Genomic DNA, 23102 nt, shown 5'->3' with positions numbered 1-23102 from the left:
GTTCATAACTTATGAAATGATGTGAAAGAGATGAGCAGATTTTTCAAAAAAAAGGGTTTTCCTACAATTGCAAAAATGCGCAAAAACGATTATTTTACATTCAAACTGCGTAAAGTAGTCAAAAGATATATGCATTTTTTCTTTAATATATTTTGCATATGCAATTGTGGCTATACAAAGTAATGACTATTATTAATGGTTTTGATTATTTATAATAGTCAACTCCAAATTTTTTTCAAATGCGCAAAATATGCGCAGATTCAATTTTAAATAATCGTTTTTGTGCATTTTTTGCACCCCATGTAAAACCCTGGTTTAGAAAAATGTTTTAATTTTGACAATTGTTTAATTAACTATCATATGCTCCATGAGAAATAAGAAGTTCCACTATTCTTCTATTATTATTTCTTTGAGCACATCTTAGAGGTGTGTTACCTTCATTGTCTTTTGAATTTATATCTGCCCCATTTGAGATAAGAAGATCTGCCAATTCTTTAAAATTCTTTAATGATGCAAAATGAAGAGCTGTTTCCCCATTGTTAGTTTTTTCATTGATATTTACTCCATTTGAAATAAAAAATTGTATCAGCTCGATATTATTCATACATGTTGCAACATGAAAAGAAGTAAATCCATGAATATCTTTTGAATTAATATCTGAACCATATGAAACAAGAAGTTTTGCTGTTTCTTTACTATTAAATGCTGTGGCGATAATAAAGGCAGTTCGTCCATTTTTCTCGATTTCCTTAATATCTGCTCCATGTAAAATGAGATACTCTGCTATTATTCTGAAATTATTTTCAGCGGCAGTATGAAGAGGAGTATATCCTATATTGCTTTTTGCATTGATATCTGCACCATTGGATATAAGCACTTCTGCTAATTCTTTGTTATTTTCTTGAATAGCAAGGTGAAGGGCTGTGAGTTCCGAATTCGTTTTTGTATTAATATCAGCACCTTTAGAAATAAGTAACCTAGCCGTAACGTTAGATTTTTGGATTATTGAATACTGAAGAGGGGTTTGTCCATCATAATCCCTTGCATTGATATCAGCACCATATGAAATAAGAATCTCTGCTAATTCTGTCTGGTTTAGAAAAGCTGCATAATGAAGGATAGATTTTTCTTCGTTATCTTTGGCATTGACATCTGCACCATGTGAGATAAGTAGTACTGCAATATTATTGCAATTGTATTGTATTGCATAATGTAGAGCAGATTTTCCATCTTTATCTCTGATATTAACATCTGCACCATTTATAATAATGAACTCTGTCATTTCTAGATTATTTTTGATTACCGAATAATGCAAGGCTGTCTTTCCACAACTTTCTCTTGCATTAATATCTGCGCCATTAAAAAGAAGGATTCGTGAAATTTCTTTTTGATTATTCCGGACTGAAATATGAAAAGCAGATAATTCCCATTCTTCTTCTTTACAATTTGGATCTGCACCATTCGTTATAAGTAATTCTACCATTTCTTGATTATTCTTATGTACTGAAAATATAAGAGGAGTCTTTCCATTTTTCTCTTTTGCATTTATGTCGGCTCCGTTAGAAATAAGGACTGATGCTAATTCGGTTGCATTTTTGCTTGCTGCAAAATGTAGAGGTGTTTGCAAACTTTGATCTCTGGAATCAATCTCAGCGCCATGTAAAATAAGAAACTCTGCAATTGTTTTACAATTTAATTTCACTGCATAGAATAAAGGAGTGTTACCAAATGTATCTTTTGCATTGATGTTTGCACCTAATGCAATTAGAATTTCTGCTATATCTGTATTGTTATTATATAAACTTGCACAAGAATGAAGAATTGTTGCTCCGTCATTATATGTTGTATTTATATCAGCACCATGGGCAATTAATAATTCCATTATATCTTTTCGATTACAAAATGCAGCACGATGGAGTGGAGTTTTCCCTTCCTTGTCTTTTGTGTTAACATCCACTCCATGGGTAATAAGAAATTCAATTAATTCTTTGCGACATTTAAGCGATACATAATCAAAAATAGTAACTCCATATATGTTTCTTTCATTGATATAAAAGCCATAGGAATAAATAAGTTTAAAGACCTCGATATCATTATTTTCTGCAGCACTAAAAAGAATTGATTGACCAAAATTATCTTTTGCTTTTATGTCTGCTCCATTTGAAATAAGTTGTCTTACAACATCAATAGTATTAAATGCGGCGGCTAAATGAAGTGGTGTGCATCCATCCCTATTTTTTAATGTTACATCTGCGCCAAGTGAAATTAAGTGTTGAACCATTTCCTTGCTGTTTTTAATAGCTGCTGTGTGAAGTGCAGTGTAGACATCCTCGTTCTTCGCATTGATATCAGCTCCAAGTCCAAGAAAATATTCACAAAGTGATGTAATATTAAATAACGGAGATAAGACAAAGCATTTGTTAACAAGATTTTTTTGATCACAATAAACAAATAATGCTTGAAGGTTATAAAAATTTGGACATGCATCACATTCTATTTCTAATTCATATTGCTTCACTAAAAAAGAGATAAAATCAATGTTGTGCGATGCAATGGCATACTTCATGCATTCTTTATTTGGTTTTTGTTCTTTCAAACATTCATCCATAATTTCAGGATTTCCCCCTAAAAATGAAAATTCTAGGCATTTTGGGGTGATTTCTGATTTGAATTTTGACATTAATAGCTTGAAACAATCAACAGCTCCATGATAACAACATAATTCAAGTAATGAATATCCTTCTTCTGATTCAGGATAAAAATCACTTTTAAGTTTTTGATTTTTATCAAATCTTTCATTCTCTATAAATACTATAAATAATTCTTTGTTATCATCCATAATTGCCCTGTAAATTGTGTTTTCTAAGTGAACTTCACTAGAATAATTTTCCATTTCGTAAAATTTAAGCTTTGGGTTATTTTGTTCATTAATATCAATGTTAAATTCTTTTCTTAGGAAGTATTGAAATATGGACAATGTCTTACTTGATGGTGTCTGAGGAATCTTTTCATAAAACATTTTAAAGATGTACAAGTATGATTTAAAATATCTAGCATTATATTTTGATGCTGTTTGAATTAATTCAAAAATCCGAAATGCTGGAAACTTCATTGTTTCAAAAAAATTATTTTCGATATCTTTATATATTCGAGAAATGACTTCTTCATCGAAAGAATTTATTCTGTATAATGCTCTTGTAGTGTCAACTATATCCCCATACAAGTCCATAAGGATATTATAATGGGACATTTGTTTTCTGAAAAATAAATAATACTTTACATTGGGGTATTATTATTGTCGTCTGGCGGTTTTAGACGACAATGCGAATTTTCAAATAACAGGATTTTTAGCCAGATAAAGAGCTACTCCATATATCATGCGTGTTTGCATACTATATACATAGATGGAATTGATGTTCTTCCTTTATTTAGGTACCGAAACATGCTTGAAAAATCTATTTTTTAGACGACAATGATAATTTTGTCACTTTTCCAGACGACAATAATAATTTGTCACCTTTTTAGACGACAATAATAATTTTGTCACTTTTTCCAGACGACAATAAAACATCCTCCTTTACATTTTACGCGTTAATTTTTTAAAAGGCTTAGTGATGCCGATTTGGAAGTTAATTTCAATTTCGGAAGTAAGTTGTTTAAGTGTGGGAAGATGTTATGATTTAATTTAGCGAAAATTTCTTCAATTTCGGAGATTTTATGATTTAATTTAGCGAGTATTTCTTCAATCTTTGTCGTTTATAATATAAATTTTGCAAACAATTGAATTTGGATGTTAATTTAATCAATTATTCCTTTATTTTCGAAATGAGAAAATGTATTACTTCTCGAGCAAGAAACAATAAACTCAAAATAAATAATATTTTAATCCAACCATGCATTAATGTTCTCCCTATAGAAGCAAATTAAAAACAAATAGATTATCTATCATTTAGATAAAAAAAATCATCTCTCGTAGTTGAGATTTATAGATAGATTATTAATATATAAACTAAACCGGATATTTATTTGATATAATTATGGTGTCAAACAAACAAATTTAAGTCGAATTCTGCAATTCATAGTAAAGGAATTCTCAGCAGCTGATTTAAGATCGCAGCGTGATTTAAATTCCATAGCAATGCTATTTGACTTACTCACTAAGTCTTTCAGATTAAAAACTAATGTCTCTTGAAGATTTCTTTAGTTTGATGGACTAATAATCGAAACTACTCTAGCTGTTGATGAACACTACAAAGTGTAAATAATGGTCCATATTTTTTAATTCTAATTAGGAAGATGATGTGAAATTCTTGCTTTTTTAAGCTAAAATGTATCAATATTCCAATGATTCTTCTTTGAATATAAATTGATTTTAATTTATTTCTCAACGAATTCAAGGAAGAAACTTATTTTCTTGTATGACTTTTAAGTGGTGGTAACTTGAGCAAATTGTTTTGTCTTGGAGCTCTTCTACTGGTTAAAGGTGCTTGAGGAGGAGCTATTTCACAAATGCTATTTCTCATTCTCTTCTCCCACGATCTAATCTGTTCTTTAGTATTCATGTTTTGGATTTCTATGGCTCTTTTCTTCCTTGAAATTAAATCATTTTGTTTTTCAAAACTATGTAGAATAACTTGACGTTTTGTATCTGCAGATTGTTCAAATGTCTCTATTTCGTTCTTTTGTTTCTGTAAAAGTAATGTTCTGGCTGAATTATAATCTGATTCCCATCTGTTAACGGCATTTTCTGTTTCATTTATCTCTAGCTCATCAGCCATTGATTTAACACGTTGGTATTCATCCATCTTACGTTGCTGGAATAAAATAGATTCTTGTCTTCTTAATTCACGAAGTTTGACTGATGTATGTGCGTATCTTCTCTTACGGCTTTCGCTCTTCCAATCGGCATCGAGTTGCTTTATCTCTTTTTCATGCTTCTTTTCAATGACTTGACGCTGATTATCTAATTTAATATTAAGTTCTTGGAGTTTATTTTTGATAGATTGGGATTCGAGCGAATCATACGTTTGTATTTTATGAAGCTTTTGTGATAGATCTGCACCCGCTTGTTCTTTTTGAATTTGAGCTGTTAATTCAATTTGTTTTTGATGTAATCCATTGAGTGACTTTTTAATTTGCTGCGATTCTTGAATGTATCCATCCTTTTCGAGAATTATGCATCGACTTTCTAAATCTTTAATAACGAGATTTAAAAGATTTGCGTCATCTGTATCAATTTGACCAGAAACAAGTGCCTTAGAGGCAATTTTCCATGAATCAAGCGATCGATTGTTTGAAATAATTGTATTAAGTTGTAAAATTGGTATATTATACTTTTTTTCAATTTTCGAAGAGCGAGTTGATATGGATGAAGTAAAACTTGATGTCCTAGAAGATCGAGAAGCTTTGGAATTAGTAGAATTTCTTGTCTGCTGAGAGCGACGCATAGTTTCGTTAAAAAATCTTGCTGTTAAATTTATGGGCTCGCAGCACTTACAGTTATATGTTTACAAATATTGATCATCACTCTATCTTTGTGTATAGGTCAAATTTTATCCATGAACTTCTTCAATATATATAAAATTTACCATAAAATGATGGAAATAAGAGAATCGAAGTGCCTAGCGTGCCATGTAAATAAGATAGCATTATACGCATGAGTCATTTATCACATTTATGAACTTCATCATTATTCATAATATTTTGTTGGATTTTTTATAATCAAAGTTTAAATTATGCATAATATTGTACATTCTCATAATAAATTATAAAAATATATATGTATTTAAGGGTTTCGTTTTGCGAAAAAAACATACAATACGCAATTTCGCTAAAAAAACATTTAGCTAGCAATTTCGACCTTTGACTCCACTCAAGACGTCACTTTTTTAATTTTGCGGTATCATATTTTTGGAAAATCTTTATGAATATTATATAAAAAGTCTCTTTAATATCTATATTTCATATTTTTATCGATTTTTAAAGTTTTTGCGAAAAGTATTCAATTATTTTTGCTATTTGGTCGGGTAAATGTTAGATTTGCGACATTTTCTGATATGATATTCAGATTCTACGTTGATAATAATGCTTATAGAACCCTCTTGCTATTGTGTCAAAATTGCGAAACCGATAGCAAAAATATCTCGCAATATCAAAATTGAGATATTGAGTGAATTATGCATTATAGAGATTAAAAATCTGATTTGTGAAAACATCTCATCAGTTTCTAGCTAATTCAAAAATCTTTACTATCTTATTCGATTAAAATGAAAAGGGAATAGTTTCATTATGCTTTAAATGACAGCCTTATAATATAATCATAGTTTTCGCTCAATATGCAGCATTTTTTTTCGAAATCTATGGTCAATGTCCTAAATATTGATTGCTTTTCATTCATATCTCTTACATTTTCTATACCCACATCACTATTCATTGCTATTCCTATCTTTTTCATTTTTGTTTGTTTCTCATAATTTCTCAAAAAACACGATAACTTGATATTTGTAAATATCATACTTTATAATGTAAATAAGAACTTGACCTATTAAGAAAAGCAGTAATGAAAAGAAAATCTGAAATTCATAAAAATTACAAGTTTCTGATGACAATTAGCTTAATTAAACCAGGTACAAGATTATATAATTGTATTTTCTATCCAATTATCCATATAATATCTTATCCAGAAAAAATAACTTGATCAATACCAAATGATTTTTAACTAGTAAATAAAGTATTTTCTTTACACACACATTGTATATCATAGTTTTTTTTTTGGTTTCGCAAAACATCCAAAAACAAATATGCTATAAAAGTGACAATTTTAGCAAAACGAAACCCTTAATGTATTTGATAAAATGTAATAAAAATGATTATTAAATTTTTGAATGTCTAATCAAACCATACTTCCAACAAAATACGATGAATTGATAAGTATCTACAAATATCATATCAATATATATAATGCATTGTATCGGCTGAAAACCGGAAATAATGAAGAACTTAACTCAATTTACAAATTAATCAAAATAGAATTAATTGAAACAAGGAAATATCCTCCTCCAAAGATTATAAAGGATATTTTAGATATTATTCCATATAAAAACCGTTATGCTAAATTCTATTTAGAACTTGCAAAAATCATATCTACTGATTATGATGTCACAAAAGTCAACAGTATTTCACTTATTTCAAACTTCCTATTTTACAACGAATATAGAATTAATTTAGACAAAACTCAAGATTTCGTAAATATGAGATTAATTAATCTAGATATTCATAAAGAAGATCCGATTTTCAGGGCGATTATGAATAATGACTTCAATGAATTTATTTCAATCACGGGAAGTGAACATTTTGATGATCTACAAAAACTTGAAAGTGATCTATATCCAGGTGATTTCAAAGAATATTCATTACTTGAATTATGTTGTTACCATGGAGCAGTTGATTGTTTCAAAATATTAAGAACGAAATTTGAATCAAAAATAACCCCATTATGTCTAATTCTTTCATTTTTAGGTGGAAATTCAGAGATCATGAGTGAATGTTTGAAAGATCAAAAACCAGACAAAGAATGTATGAAATATGCAATTATTTCACATAACATTGATTTCGTAACATTTTTAATGAATGAGTATCATGTTGAGATCAATTTGATTGAATGCGGATTGTATAATAATCTTGATTCATTTTTAGTTTATTTCGACCAAACAAATGATATTAACAGCGTTTTTGTTCGTTCAGCAATGTTTGAAATTCCATCTCTTTGCAGATATTTCCTATCACTCGGTTCTGATATCAATACAAAAGATAAAAATGGAGTTCTGGCTCTTAATGTTGCAGCAGGATGTACTTGTAACGAAATGGTGGAACTCTTAATTTCACTTGGCGCAAATATCAATGGAAAAGATAAAAATGGAAGAACTGCTCTTTATATTGCAATATTTGAAAATAACAAAGAAATAGTTGAGACTTTTCTTTCGCATGGGGCCAATATCAATGAAAAAGATGAACAAGGAAAAACTTATCTTCATACTGCAGCAATAAAAGGTAGTAAAAAAGCCGCCGAACTTCTTCTTTCGCATGGTGCAAATATCAATGAAAAAGATAAATATGGAAGTTCAGCTCTCTTTTATGCAATATTAAATAATAAAAAAGAAGTAGCTGAGCTTCTTCTTTCGCATGGTGCAAATATCAATGAAAAAGATAAATATGGAAGTTCAGCTCTCTTTTATGCAATATTAAATAATAAAAAAGAAGTAGCTGAGCTTCTTCTTTCACATGGTGCAAATATCAATGGAAAAAATAAATACGGAATGTCATGTCTTGGTCATGCAATATTTGAAAATAAAAAAGAAATTGTTGAATTCCTTATTTTACATGGTGCAGATATTAACGAAAAATTTTCTATTGGACTAACTGCTCTTAATTTTGCAGCGAATAATAATTGTAAAGATGTAGTTGAACTTTTGCTTTCATATGGCATAGATATCAATGAAAAAGATGATCATGGAAAAACAGCTCTTCATTATGCAGCAGGTCATAAAAATAGTAACGAAACAAACGAACCTCTTCTTTTACATGGTGCAAATATTAATGAAAAAGATGAATTTGGACAAACAGCTCTACATTGTGCTTCAGAAGCTAATAATCTGGCAATAGTTAGGTTTCTTCTTTCACATGGTGCAAATATAAATGAAATGGATGGATTTGGAAATACAGCATTTAAATTAGCAGTATGTCATTGTGGGGAAACAATGACTGATTTTCTTGCTTTACATGGTGCTAAAGGAATTTGAGGGGAAAAAAGCTTTTCCGTTTTTTGGATTGATTTAGCCATCCAGAAAGCCTACTATTGTAATATTAGATTGATCCGGTTGTATTTTCATTTATCGAATATATGAATATTGGATTTATACAAAACCAATATTCTTCTGTCTAAAGTATAACATTCTGGTTCTTTAAGGGTGCACTTACTCCCCTATGACGGGGCATTCAATTCAGATGTTTAAGGTTAAATTTCAATGGTGCTTCACACCCGTTGTCAAAAATTTGAATTAAAGTCAGATGGGCGTAAGTGCAGCCTTAATTTTTTTTTTTTTATCAACAGAAATATGTCAACTAAGGTAGTTCCAGCATATCATGCAGGATCGTGGTATCCAATTGGACAAGAACTTAAAGAAATGCTTGACGAATCATTTTCAAATGCAAATGTTAGCCAAGATAAGAAAGGTATCGTCAAAGCAATTATTGCACCACATGCAGGCTACGTTTATAGTGTTGCAACAGCTTCATATGCTTATAAAGCAATTGATCCTTCTAATTTTGATAGAGTTGTTATTTTAGGGCCCTCACATAGAATTTATGTCAAAAAATGTACAATTGCTGCAGCTGATGGCTGCGAAACTCCATATGGAACAGTTCCAATTGATAGAAAAGCTGCAGACGAGCTTTTACAGAAATATCCTGATTCATTCCAAGTTTTATCTATCGATCAGTCAGCAAAAGAACACTCTCTTGAGATGCAGCTTCCATTGTTGAAATATGTTTTCGGAGATAAACCATTCAGCGTCATTCCAATCATGATTGGAGACCTCAAAGAAGCTCAGCACAAGCAGGTTGTTGAAGCTCTCACACCAATTATTTCCGATCCAAAGACGCTACTTGTTATTTCATCTGACTTCTGTCATTGGGGCAATAATTTTGATTATTTCTACCTTCCAAAGGAAATCGAGAAATCAGAACCTGTTTACAAGAGAATCGAGAGACTTGATAAAATGGCATGGGAATACGTAAAGGATCATGATCCAAAAGGATTTACAAAATACATTTCTGAAACTGAAAATACAATATGTGGCTATGTTCCAATTACAATGGCCATGGAAATTCTCGTTAATTACGATGCTGAATTCCCTCATTATTCTCAATCAAGCCATGCAAAGAGCAAACATGATTCAAGCGTTTCATATTCAGCTGGCATATTAAGAATTTAAATGAATTTTGTTTATACCAAAGTAAAAACTTTAATGAAAATTTTAATAAAATTTTAATATTGTTTCTAATAAAGCCAATTACTAATGATTTCTGTTTAAATCTTTAAGGTTATTAAGCATGTTAAATTAAATAAGAGATTGTCTCAATTATACATTTTGCTTCATGAAAAATGATTCTAGAGCTAAAAATCTGATTAAAAAATATATGCATTAGTAAGTAGATTTAATTATGATTAGTTTAAAGATAAATTGTTTTGGACGTTTGTCACAAAATCAAAATGTCTGAAGAAGAAATTGTTTCTGAAAATAAAATTTCGAATGAAGAAGATTCCAATCAAAACAAACAAAATTTTAGTGTTGAATTAGAGGAAGAGGAAGAAACCAAAGAAAATACAACTGAAATGAAATTATCAGATGATGAAAATCAACAAATAGATGAAGAGGAAGAAGTCAAAGAAAATGGTGATGAAAATACAAATCAGAGTGATGAAATTCATGAAATTGAAAATGATACATTAGACGTTATAGCTGATAATTCAGATAACGATTTAATAAAAACAGTTAAACCTGTTGAAAAATTAAGTTCACAATCTAATTCTGAGAATACTCCAAAAGATGCTAACGAAGAAGAAGAAATCCCAATAACAAAGAAATCAAACGCAAAACCTATACAAGAAAATGAAATAGAGAATGAAATTGAAAATCTAAGCGAATTATCGGACTCTGAAATTCCAAAACAACAACCAGCAAAAACTCAAAAGCGACAGACTAGAAAGAGCGAACTTGAATTTAATAAGACATCAAAACTCAATAAAGAAAAGTTCAAACCTCAGCTAAAAGGACCAAAACAACTTACAATTAATTCACAAAATGAGAAATTAGTTAAGTTTCCTAATGTTAAAGATGATGGCAAATCAATTGTTCGTGTTCTGAATCTAACCCATAACAGGCTCGTCAATTTTGAAAATATGAATCAACTGCCTCATCTAACTTCTTTAATTCTTGATGAAAACTATATTAGATCATTTAAAGGAGCATGCTACTGCAAGAGCTTGCAATGGGTATCAATGCTCAAATGCCTAATTTCCAAAAATGGAAATTTCAAGTTAATGACTTTAATTGCGTTCGATAACATCCAAGAGAAAGTTGACAACAAAGGTGCTAAACATTATGTTGGATCTATTATTTCCATTAATAATTCCCCAGTTACAGAAAAATTAAGACATAACGCTTTTAAACTTGCACCAACTCTTAGACCGCTTTTAATCGAAGGGAAAGTTATATCATCTCTTAATCCATTAAGAGTTGTTAACAATGAGACAGATAATGAAGATGATAAAATTGTTGAACCAAATGAAGAACTTTTAGAGGCTACAACACGTCTTACTACATTAATACCTTCAGTTGCAGAAAAGATATTAACTAGATCAAAGCTCCAATCCCAAATTAGGGAACAACCTCGACCAAGCATTGCCGTTATCTGTAACGAGGTTGTTGCTAGTGAAGATATGTCTGTTTTCGTTCCGGACGCTATAGTCAGGGATGTAGCTGCTCAACTTTCGGAATTGCGTAAACAATACGAAAGAACTGAGCAACCAAATGAAGAAGAGGAGGAAAAACCAGACAATGAACAAAGCAATCAACATGATTCTGTTATTGATAATGATAAAAATAATGCTGATACGGAAAACGAAGAATATGATGAAATTATAAATGAAGAGGAATCCGGCGAACCATCAGAACCAAAGAAATCTGATGTTTAATTGAAATTCTATAGAACTATATCAAAACTATAAAATAAACTTTTGTTTTTGTTTATATCTAATTTTAACAAAATGTTTTCCATAATTAAGGCCAATGGCAGTACAATAGTTCTCAGTAATGAAGTTAATATATTAATGGATTATGACAGTTCTGGAAAAAGAAAAAATATGATCTTTTTCAGATCGTATTTTTCAATATCTTCATATATTAAATTTCCAACTTTCTTTCATACATTGAATTTTTCCATAATTCATACAATTTCTATTAGATTTTTCCACGCAATAAATTTCATCTTAACGTTGTTTTTAGATATTTAAGATAAATATGTGTTTTTTGATTTGTATTAAAATACATGTCATCGATTATGAAAATAATCAAATTGAAAAAATAATAATCCAAATTTTAAAGAATTATAAATGAAATTTACCACGAAATTAACTTATTACTGGTCAAATTCCCACTTAGCAGAGTTTGTTGCAGCAACAACATCCTTGGTTGTAACTGTTTCCCAGAAACCTGGAAGAAGCTTAAGAACCCGTGGATCTGTAACGACAACGTTCATCTTCTTCATTGGGTTGTAAATTGTACGACGTGGAGCATCGCTTGGCATTGTGTTTGGAACTTGAGCGGCTTGTGCCTTAAGTTCGTCAGCAGCGTTGGCTGGTGTCTGAACTGGAAGACCAACTGCAAGAATTGGTGAAATAGCAATAGAAAGGCAGCAAACGAAATCAGCGAAGTTGACTGATGGTTTGATATATCTTCTCTCGATGAATGTACGGGATGAGAACCAGTTCTTCTTGCACTTTGTAAGGCAAATGCAAATATCAGCAAGTGTGAACTTAAGATCGATTCTCATGTATTCGGTTTGGATTGTATTTCCATTGCCAAGAGGGTTGAAAGAATAAACGAAGGTGTTGAATGTACCCTTGTTGTTAGCGTAGAATGAGTCGCAAACTAATTGTGAAGCTTCTCCCCATTGGTATGTTTCGAAATCACGATCAATTGCAAGGGATTCGGCAATCTCTTTTCTGTATGATGAAACTGGAAGGGCCTCATTGATTTCGTCAATAAGGACATCGATAAACATTGACATTTCATTAGCAGCAACTTCTCCAACAGAAAGTGCAGATTCTGCATTAAATGAAGAAAATGTGTTGCTTGTTGCAAGCTTGTAAGCGCCAACTGCCATACTGCGCTTGACAGCAAGTAAAAGAAGGGAGTTAGAGGTACTCGTTGTCATTAAAAAATTTTGTGACATTGCCATGTAAAGTTGTCAAGTTTGACAGTTCGTTGGATACAAGATTTAATATACATAGAATATACATTAATTTTAAAATGTTATCCATAAATTGAAATTGGCAAAACCGATTTTTGCCTTGATCTTCTTTTGTACAGAAAAATTAAATTAATATTATACATTTGAAGATTATCCTAAAATGTGGTTAATGGTTGTTGAATTTTGAATGGATTAAGGTTGTTGCTCTTAATTTTTTTTAAATGAACAAGTCATACATTCAGTTATATTGCCGAAATCCTGAAGTTTTAAAAATTCAATAAATTGAAAGAATAATATTTTTAAAAGAGAAGGTTGATTTGGATTTTCGGAAGAAACTATATGCTTTTAATTAGTAATCTTTGGCTGATTTTCAATTGTTGGTCTGTCTATAGTTTCCTTCAACCAATAAAATTCTTTACTTTTATCATTGACATGAAATGAAGATGTATTTATATTAAATTTGGATCATTAAAGCAAGAACTTAAGTATGGCATCTCATCCTTCTAAGAATATAGACTTGACTGAAAATTTTATAAAACTTTCGTCAGGGATCAGGTATCTATCTATTTTTAGCATCACAATGTTTTCCCTATGAATTAATCCTAACACAGATCAATTTTCTATATTTAAACTCTCATTGATAGAAAAATGAAGAATTTGATCGGTTCCATCTGGTTTGATATATGAAGATAAGTATTTTATGAAGATTCATAATGTCAAAGAAGAAATATTTATCAAACACAAAAATCCCGCCATTGAGCATTTTGAATTGATGATGTTTTCTCATTCAAAATACGTTTGCAATACAAAGAAGCTTAATTATTACATCAAATGAGATCTGAAATGTAATGATTCCAAAAAACGTATTTTTAGTCGATGCGTTCTGAGGTCAAAGTTCACTCAAACGAATCACTAAATTTCCTTCTGGTTGGAAATTGCCCTATAATTACATCCAGAAGGCCTGCTCTTGACAGTACATCAAAGAAAAAGCTTGAGCCTGCTTTCGATTTAACAGGTTTTCCACCTCCAATTACAAATATGAAGAGCATTAGGCCAAAAACAACAATGGCTCTCGCTCGTCATAGAGTAAAGAAAGAACCTCTTTCAACAGCTAAATACGCTGCAATTCATAATGAAGAAACATTTTTGAAAAATATGGAAAACAACCTAAATATTTATGCAGATAATCACCAAAGAAAGATTGCTCAAATACATCATGATTGGGAAGAACGATACATGACCCCATTTAACGATCGTCTCAAGAGTAGACTATCTGGTCAAGTTTACGATAATTACAAGCTTGAGCAAACAAGAAATATGAATACCCCTTCTGATACAAGGTCATTCAGTACTCTTTCTTACGATAAGCCGATAAATGTCCCCACATTACGCGTTTCGGTTAGTGGTCTTAGAGATAGAGTTCATAATTCCACAATGCATGTTGAAAAAGAAAGGCAATTAACCGAAATTGTTAACAGTTTGTCTTCTGAAGGAAAAGTTGCACCAAAGCCGATGAAAGCTATTCGCCCTCCAGAAGAAGTTGTGGCTCAGCTTTCTCATACGAGATTTTACGATGGTGATGGAACATGCAACAAAAACGGAAGAAGAACATTCAAGCAACAATTTTCTTCTTCTCTCAATAGAGATTTTAATTATTTCGATTGATTTATTACTGATGTTTTGTAATGTTTTGTTATAAATGTAATATAACTTCTATTATTTTGAATTTTCAAAAATTATTTCAAACCAATATCATATATACGATATATACTTACAAACAATTTATTCAATAAGAACGCCAACATTTGGCTTTCTTCCAAATTTTTCATTATATTCTTTTTCTTTGACAATTAAAAGTTTCTTATATTCTACAAGATCTCTTGTATTATTTTTGAGCTGGGTTAGTATTATCTTCAATCTACCTGTCAATAATTCAATTCTTTCCAAGTCACTCGCTCTTCCTGGTCGTGTATTGAATTTTTCAATCAAATCATCTCTCTTCTTCTCTAAAACCTCGATTTTTTCATTATAAAATAGTTCTAATGCTTGCCAATTGTCTTTAACATTCTCATTTTCGTCAACTAGCTTTGATTCGAATTTCTGAAGTTCATAGTTATTCGATTCAATTCTATGCCTAATAGTGTCATCACTGTCTTTCTTTGTTTGTTGGATTTTCAGCTGTTGTTTAGAGATTTCATCATTAATTTCTTTAGAATGATATTGGAACGATTGGTTTTCTTGGGATATTGTTGTTTCTATTGCTGCTTTGATTTTACTAGCTTCTTCTTTTTCTTTTTGGGAAATTAACGAAATTGAAATTCTCATATCTTCCAATTTCTTTTTGATTTTGTTTTCCATGAATTTACTGTCATTTTCCAATGTCAGAATTCTAGAATCATTATCGTTCTTCATATTTTCAATTTTCATCTGAAATTCTGCAGTTTCTTTCTTCGATTGACGTTTAGCTTCTGAAATTAGCTCATCACATCTTTTGATTTGATAGTCAAGTTCAATTTGAAGCTTCTTGATCTCTTCTTCATTTGAAATTTGTAATTTCTTGCTTTCAAGTTCAACAATATCATTCATATGCTTGGCCATTATTTGCTTTAGTTTGTCTTGCAATTTTCTACTTTCTTCTTCTGTTTCGGCTGCTATTTCTTGAATTCTATTCATCAAATTTTTCTTAACTTGCTCTTTTGCTCTTCCTGAAGATCCAGATGAACTTGTATCTGTATGACGCTTAATTTCATTCTCAATCATTGTGTTCCATTGATTCTTCATATTGATTTTTTCATCTTCAATTTCTAATTTTGTCTTGGAAATGGTATTAGTAATATCTTTAATGGTTTTATCATAAGTAGCAAATGATTTGTTGGCAGGAGGAGTTATTGAGTCAAGTTGTTTCTTTAATTCTTCGTATTCTTTTTTATATCTCTCTTCAGAACGAGAAATTTCCGTATTTTCTTGATTTTCTTTCTTTATATTTTCTATTTCTTTGTCGTAGTTAGCTGCTAACTCTTCCCTTCGCTTATTTTCTAGCATAGAATTTGATTTTTCAACAAAAGATAATTTTTGAGTTCTTTCATTTGTATAATCCTGGTATTTCTGATTTAGTGTTGATTCTAAGTTAGTTTCAGCATCCAAAAATTTCTGTTTTTGAATTGTATTAATATTATTAGTTTCAAGATCGAAATTATTGGATTTCTGCTTAACAATACTAATCTGTGTATCTTTTTCTTCTTTAAACTTTTGCAGATTTGCTCTTGCATTTGATATTTCCGTGTTATCAGAAATTAATTTTTTCTCAAAGTCAGATCTCATTTGCAACAGTATTGCACGATATCTAGCAACAGTATTTTCTTCCATTGTCTTCATATTTGCTGTTGCATTTTTGAGTAATTGCTGATTTCGAGAAATTAACTGTGAATTATCCCTTTGTAACATTTCTTCTTCCATTTCAAATGATTTCTGTGTTTCTAGAATTAATTTTTCTTTCTCATTCAAAAGTTTTTTAGTTACATTTTCTGTAGATTCAATTTTTTGCTTTAATGCTTCTTCCTCTTCTATATACTGCTTTTGGAGTTGTTGTATTGAAGCATCATATGATCCTAATGATGCATATTGCTCATCAAGCAACTTTTTTTCTTCATCTCGAAAATTTTTAAGCACTTCTTCGGTTTCTCGGCACATTTTCTGCAATTTTAGTTCATTTGAAGCTTTTATTGCTTTGAGCTCTTCAGTTAATTTTTTAATCATTTCATTATGCATTAATTCGAGTTTTTCTGTTCGATCTCTCTTACTTTGAAGCTTTTCTTTATATGTTTCTTTTGAATTAATCAAATTGCTAATTTCAGAGTTGATTTTTGCCTGCAAATCATTGAAATAATGATCTTGTGATACTTCTTGATATTTATCTGAGGAAATCTTTAATATATCTTTATTTATTGATACTCTTGAACGTGTTTCTTTGAGAAATTCATTAAATTTGATCAATTCAGGAGTATCTTCCATATATCTTGAATTTAATGCTTTCATTTCCTTTAAATGATTATCATTCAACTCCTTTAATCTTGCATCTGCTTGCTTTTCGTACTCATTATATTTTTTAGTCGATTCTTCTTCAATATTTTGTAATTCTTTTAAATATTTCTGTTTTAATGAAGGGTCTTCAAGTATTTGTCCGATCCTAACTGCACAATTTGCATAAGCTGACTGATTTCTAAGTAATTTTGAAGATATTTCTGTGATTTCTGCCACAAACTTTGAAATTTCCGATTGAGATTGAATAAATGTTTGATTTACTTGGTCACTTAGATTTTGCTGATTTACCATGAATGAATGATGCAATTCATTAAATTTAGAATTAAATAATTCTGAAATTTCGTTGGAAATTGTTGAGTTACATGTAGAAGCTTCTTGAAGTATTGGAGTGATATCTTTTTCGTATTTACTTGCTAAATCTGCCCATATTTGGTTGTAATAATTTTCCAGATATTCTTTTTGATGCTTCTTTTCCGCAAGTTGTGATGAAAATAGTGAAATAACCTTCATTAGCTGCGAGATTTTTTTGCTTACGTTGAACCGAATTGCTCGGGCAGCTAAACTCATTCAAGTTATTTCAAATTTTCTGAACTATTTGACAAATTTAGGATCAATTACTTGCCAAATTTCGATTGTTGTATAATATACTTGATCAAAATATTTTAAATTTTTAAACGTACATTTTTCAAAAGAAAATGTTTGTAACAAATTTTATTGCTTTTTCCAAATGAAATAGAATATGTTAAACAATAGTATAACTATTTTTAAAGAGGAACTTAATATAATCACAGAACAATACGATATATTTACTTCAAATAAAAATATAACAAATTAGTTTTCTTCTTCAGGTTCTCCGTAAACTTTAACTTGAAGCTGTTTGAGTTCGGCTTCAAGTTGCTTATTTTCTGTCTCAAGTTCATTGATTTGGTCTAAAATTATCATATCATCTCTTTCTGTATCTTCATATTGTCTCTTTATCTCCTGAACTTTGGCAGCAATGTCTGATGTCTGCTGGATAGTTATGTTACTTTGCGTTTTAGTCGCTCCGACAGACTGTCTCAACTTCTCTTTGTCTGATCTGGAAATCTGCAACTGCTTCTCATGGAATCTCTCGAGACGCTTTTGAACGGATGCTGCAGCTTGAGCTTGATAAACGGCTGACTCCATTGAACGTTCAATATGCTTCTTTGCAGCACTATATTGAGAATTAAGAGCATTGAGATATTCATTGTAGCATTTTTCACGTTCACTCATTTCATCTTCCAATTTATGAAGTGAGATTTGATGTTCAAGCTCTCTCATTTCGATTGTTGATAATGTTTCGTTAATCTTTGCTTTAATATCTCTGACTTCGCTACGAGATTGTGCAAGTCTACTTGATATTTGCTCCTGTAAATATTTTATTCGCTTTTTGTGTTCCTTTGATGCTTTCATACTTTGTTCTCGAACTTTATTGAGATTTACTGTTGAAGATGATGCAGATTTTTGATAGTCTTTTCTAGCTTGCTTTAGCTCTTCTTCCAATGCTGAAAGTTCTTCTTCTTTTTCGTGCTTGAGAACTTCAATATGTTCTCTTGCCCATTTTTCGGCTGCTTTTGTTCTTGCCATATATTCTTCCATAAGGGATTTGATTTCTATCTTATTTTGCTCGCGACAAGACTCGATTTCTTTCTTATTTGATTCAATTATTTCTTGTATATCGTTGTTATCATCTTCTTCCTCTTCTTCATGAGCTGCCTTTGCTTCTTGTGCTTTTATTAATTGTCCTAATTCTTGATATTTTAGAGAAACTTTACTTCTCATTGTTGCTAATCTTCTTTCTGCATCATCAATTTTAGCATTTATCTCATCAATAGCTCGTTGCCGTTCAGCAATAAGAGCTTGGCCTTGTGTTTGCAAAGCTTCCATCTGAGACTGTTTCTGGGTTCGGAAAGAAGTAATTTTCAGACTAAACGTATGGACTTTACAGGCGCGACCTTCAATAATTTTAGCAAATGCAGTCATAAAGGAAAAATGGGGAGAAGCTTCCTAAACTTTTTAATTCCATAAATATGGTCATTATCTGGAATAAAGAGTTAAGCGTCATATGTCACTTTTTGTACTAAGGAAACATCGACTTTATGCGTTATGACTTTTCGATGAGGAAACAAGTGTTCACGTATTATAAACTTCCTTATTCCAATAAACCGACCCTAAACATAATTAATTCTAAGCATGATAATGGTCTCTTTTCTATGATAACCAATTCAATTTGGTTATCATAGTAAAGCACCAAAAACTGGAATAGGAATCGGCAATATGGAATCATGAAGCAACTCGGATAAAATAAATATGGAACATTCATACATCCATTCCCTATTTTTAACCATATTATATTTTCAAACAAAATTCTCGTACTATTTTCAATAAAATTTGCATAACCTTGTTATTACTCTTAGGCGAAAGATGATTTTAATGTTAATTTTATAGAAGAACTTTTAATGCATAATAAAATAACCATTTCCTATAAATTTAGACTTAAAACGGTGACAATAAACAAGCTTTAGTCTAGAAATTAATTTTCTACTACTATAAATGCATCTTTATCTTTAATTAGAAAAAAATTTATCAATTTTATTATCCAGATGAAAAAAGAAGTGACATATGATATTTTATCTAATTTAAAATCTTTTATTGATTGTTTTTAAAAACTTTGCATTTTGTATGAGTATTTTATGTTTAAATCAGTATAAATACGCAAAATACTTATGAAATTCCAGCTGTTATTCAGTACTATTCATTTTTCAGCAATCATTAACTGTGGAAGAGTATGGCAAACGTTCGATAATGATCATGTATACTCAGATCATCAAGAATGAATTAAAGTCAATGCAGGGAAATGGATAATCCTATTAAAAACCCCAAAAAGGAAAAAGATATTATATGAACGTCTCACAAATGGTTAGTACTAAGCTCTTTCCTGATGATTGAATATTCTTTCATATTTTTGTATATTGTAAGGGATTTTCTCCCCAAATATATAATACCTTCCTTATAAACGATCTACTTTCTTTGAATACAAGTATAATTTTACATTTTAGGAAAAAAATTTATTTTTTCAAATTTATCTTATAACAATAGAGATTTATATATGTGTGTGTCAATATAGGCTTTAGTGGTATAAAATTGGGTAGATTTTGTTTTATTTTGAGTAAAAAATTCAAAAAATACTACCTCATTTTGCGTGCAAAGGAATAGTCAGAGCTATTTAATAACATTTTACGAATGAACTATGGAATTACTATAACTTTTGAAGAAATTTCAAAGTTAATAGAAGATTGTATTTTAGAAATCAGCTAAAAGAATGATGTGCATACATCAAGCGTTAAAGTATCCTAATCAGAATATAGTAATATACAATGATTAGCAAAGCAGATTTGAATCGGCAAGAAGAGTTGCTTAAAAAATCAGTTGAGTCTTCTCTAGTTTCCACACTGCCTATTCCTGTTTAAGTGCGGTTATTCCTATTCCAGTTTTTGGTGCTTTACTATGATAACCAAATTGAATTGGTTATCATAGAAAAGAGACCATTATCATGCTTAGAATTAATTATGTTTAGGGTCGGTTTATTGGAATAAGGAAGTTTATAATACGTGAACACTTGTTTCCTCATCGAAAAGTCATAACGCATAAAGTCGATGTTTCCTTAGTACAAAAAGTGACATATGACGCTTAACTCTTTATTCCAGATAATGACCATATTTATGGAATTAAAAAGTTTAGGAAGCTTCTCCCCAATGCATTTGATATTATAGAAATTTCACCAACTAATCTTTTAGTGTATAAAAAACTAAAGTAAATAATTTTATTATTTGAAGTATATTTAAGCAATCAATATATATCAATTAACTACAATAATCTTTAGATGCTTTCTAAAAGTTCTCTGATGCGATCAAAACCTTTGCGCCTAGCAATGTCTATTGAATTTTCACCATCATTATTAACCAATAAATGTATATAAAAATATCTAATATTTTGATGATGACAAAAGTACTCAACAATATTATAATAGTTATTAATTACGGCTAGATGAAGAGGAGTATTTCCATCGTTATCTGGCTTATCCAAATCATAGTTATATTGCATAAAGTATTTAATAGCATCAATATTTCCTGTTGCAGCGAAAAAATGAATAAAAGTTCTGCCTGTTATACCATCTGTTGCAAATTTATTTGCCCCAAATTCTATAAAAGTTTTAGTTAATTCAATATGTCCTCTAATTGCCGAAGTGATGTAAACACATAAATTAGCCATTTTCGGCTCCACAACTTGTTTTTTGAATTTATAATAATAATAATATATGGTTGCCAAATCTCCTTCATCTGAAGCTTCTTTAATTATTCTATAAACTTCTTGGAATGCTGGTTTATCTAATTTCATATTATTAATTTTCTTAATTTTTGGTAGATTTTCTCCAATCTTTTTAATAATATCATTTCTATCGGAATTTTCAGATCTCAAACTTATTATTTCTGATGATTTTGTTTTATTCTGCCTTGTTAATTGATCGATCTCATCCTTTCGAGATAAATTTTCTCTTTTTAACCTTGTCACTTCATCATTTAGTTTTATGATATCTTCATTAAGTTTTGAACTGTCTTTCTTCAATTTTTCATTTTCATTTTTCAATTTTAATATTTCATTATATTGCTTCGAGTTATCCTGGCGAAGTGAATCATTTTCTCTTCTTAATTCTTCATTCTTGGAATTTATTGATTTATTCATTTGATTTACTTCTACAATTCTTATGTCTTTTTCATTAGTTTTATCTATCAAAGACTTGAAAATCGATACTATTGATGATTGACCATTTGTTGTGGATATAGCTTTGAAAAATTGGTTTGCATTCCTTATTTCAATATATTCGTCACTGAGATATGACACGAGTTCAATAAATGCAGAGCATTTATTCGCAAGAGAGAAAATGATGTCATTTGGATTTTTATTATTTTTATTGAAATGTATGATTAATTGTTCTGCAAAATCCAATCCGATTTCAACAATTGAATCTATGAGATCATTATGGTTGATTGAATCAATATTTTCGCATATGAAATCTAATATTTTGTTATTGTAACCAATATATTTGCAATATTTAATCATTATGAATATGTTTTCTTTTGTGTATTCATCATTTTTAAATCTTTTAGTGAATAAAGATATTAAATAATCGCTTTGCAATACTTCTCCGAGTTTGAAAAAGTCAATTGCTACATTTTCATTGATATCTTCTGGAATTTGCAGCTTCAATATCTTGTCGAGCACAATGTATGTGTTACCATCTTTTATATCTGCAAAAAATCTGAATTCTTTTGTAGATCGATTGAAATAAATTTGGTTTTTAATTTTACTGCAAATTGCCATCCCAACATAAAGATTTGTATCATAGGCATGATCATTGATATATATCTTAATAAAATGGGGATCGAACGTTTGCAGTGATTCATATACTTTGGCAATAATTTCACTCATTATAATTTTGAAAATGAAGGTGGCTTTTTTTAATCCACTTCACTTCATTTTGTCTCCCAATCATAATTTTATACAAGAATATGATTTTCAGTCAACAAATGCTAAATAATCTTAAAGAGAGACATATTTCGTTTTGATTTTATCAAATTTAAAGTTATTTCATTGATTGTTTTAATTAAGATAAAAGGGGGGAACTCATTTTTTTGACCAAAAAAGTGGCACCTGAGTATATTGTTTCTGCTTTATCTGATCATTGAAACGGAATTGATCCACGTTATTAGTATGAAACAATGATCTATTAGGGACTAAAGAATATTAGTATTACAAAAACCCAATTATTCGATGTTCAACTCATCATATCTTGCATTAAAGTTGATACCTTTATTTTTTCGAAATATTACAACAGTAGCAACCTTACGTATTACCAATGATAGTCAGAGTACTATTTTGGCATAAAAAAATTAAAACGATATTAAAACAACAGATTGACTAGTCATTCTGGTATAGTATCATGCATA

The 23102-nt window shown here is 30.1% G+C and overlaps 10 protein-coding genes across 10 annotated transcripts, besides 2 other annotated features; 4 read left to right on the top strand and 6 right to left on the bottom strand.

The window, feature by feature from the left end:
* Positions 1-349: 349 nt before the first annotated feature.
* On the bottom strand, positions 350-3019 carry TVAGG3_0986670 (ankyrin repeat-containing protein DDB G0279043 family; the record flags this gene model as incomplete). Its single annotated transcript, XM_001582538.1, has 1 exon — positions 350-3019. The coding sequence occupies one exon, from the start codon at positions 3017-3019 to the stop codon at positions 350-352; it is 2670 nt and encodes an 889-aa protein (XP_001582588.1).
* Positions 3020-4014: 995 nt separating this feature from the next.
* TVAGG3_0986660 (uncharacterized protein) lies at positions 4015-5487 on the bottom strand (the record flags this gene model as incomplete). Its single annotated transcript, XM_001582539.1, has 1 exon — positions 4407-5447. One exon carries the CDS (start codon positions 5445-5447, stop codon positions 4407-4409), a length of 1041 nt encoding a protein of 346 aa, XP_001582589.1.
* Positions 5488-6884: 1397 nt separating this feature from the next.
* On the top strand, positions 6885-8698 carry TVAGG3_0986650 (protein ubiquitination; the record flags this gene model as incomplete). Its single annotated transcript, XM_001582540.2, has 1 exon — positions 6885-8698. A coding segment is annotated over one exon (1814 nt), but the record flags the coding sequence as incomplete, so codon positions are not given.
* A 263-nt stretch (positions 8699-8961) lies between these two features.
* Positions 8962-9088: a mobile genetic element.
* An 18-nt stretch (positions 9089-9106) lies between these two features.
* Positions 9107-10070, top strand: TVAGG3_0986630 (regulation of microtubule-based process; the record flags this gene model as incomplete). Its single annotated transcript, XM_001582541.1, has 1 exon — positions 9114-9992. The coding sequence occupies one exon, from the start codon at positions 9114-9116 to the stop codon at positions 9990-9992; it is 879 nt and encodes a 292-aa protein (XP_001582591.1).
* A 182-nt stretch (positions 10071-10252) lies between these two features.
* Positions 10253-11767, top strand: TVAGG3_0986620 (L domain-like family; the record flags this gene model as incomplete). The annotated part of the gene is made up of 1 exon (XM_001582542.1): positions 10271-11755. The coding sequence occupies one exon, from the start codon at positions 10271-10273 to the stop codon at positions 11753-11755; it is 1485 nt and encodes a 494-aa protein (XP_001582592.1).
* Positions 11768-12156: 389 nt separating this feature from the next.
* TVAGG3_0986610 (uncharacterized protein) lies at positions 12157-13004 on the bottom strand (the record flags this gene model as incomplete). The annotated part of the gene is made up of 1 exon (XM_001582543.1): positions 12199-12996. One exon carries the CDS (start codon positions 12994-12996, stop codon positions 12199-12201), a length of 798 nt encoding a protein of 265 aa, XP_001582593.1.
* A 904-nt stretch (positions 13005-13908) lies between these two features.
* On the top strand, positions 13909-14697 carry TVAGG3_0986600 (uncharacterized protein; the record flags this gene model as incomplete). Its single annotated transcript, XM_001582544.1, has 1 exon — positions 13909-14697. One exon carries the CDS (start codon positions 13909-13911, stop codon positions 14695-14697), a length of 789 nt encoding a protein of 262 aa, XP_001582594.1.
* Positions 14698-14802: 105 nt separating this feature from the next.
* TVAGG3_0986590 (TAG-278-related family) lies at positions 14803-17650 on the bottom strand (the record flags this gene model as incomplete). Its single annotated transcript, XM_001582545.1, has 1 exon — positions 14815-17640. One exon carries the CDS (start codon positions 17638-17640, stop codon positions 14815-14817), a length of 2826 nt encoding a protein of 941 aa, XP_001582595.1.
* A 205-nt stretch (positions 17651-17855) lies between these two features.
* TVAGG3_0986580 (uncharacterized protein) lies at positions 17856-19084 on the bottom strand (the record flags this gene model as incomplete). Its single annotated transcript, XM_001582546.2, has 1 exon — positions 17905-19077. The coding sequence occupies one exon, from the start codon at positions 19075-19077 to the stop codon at positions 17905-17907; it is 1173 nt and encodes a 390-aa protein (XP_001582596.1).
* A 4-nt stretch (positions 19085-19088) lies between these two features.
* Positions 19089-20848: a mobile genetic element.
* A 125-nt stretch (positions 20849-20973) lies between these two features.
* On the bottom strand, positions 20974-22584 carry TVAGG3_0986560 (ankyrin repeat domain-containing protein 61 family; the record flags this gene model as incomplete). Its single annotated transcript, XM_001582547.1, has 1 exon — positions 20974-22584. One exon carries the CDS (start codon positions 22582-22584, stop codon positions 20974-20976), a length of 1611 nt encoding a protein of 536 aa, XP_001582597.1.
* Positions 22585-23102: the final 518 nt, after the last annotated feature.

The sequence above is a fragment of the Trichomonas vaginalis genome, chromosome I (genome assembly GCF_026262505.1).
Source record: "Trichomonas vaginalis G3 chromosome I, whole genome shotgun sequence".
Taxonomy (NCBI): Eukaryota; Parabasalia; order Trichomonadida; family Trichomonadidae; genus Trichomonas; species Trichomonas vaginalis.
The sequence above is the reverse complement of the archived record's forward strand: the minus strand, read 5'-3'. Positions and strand labels throughout refer to the sequence as shown.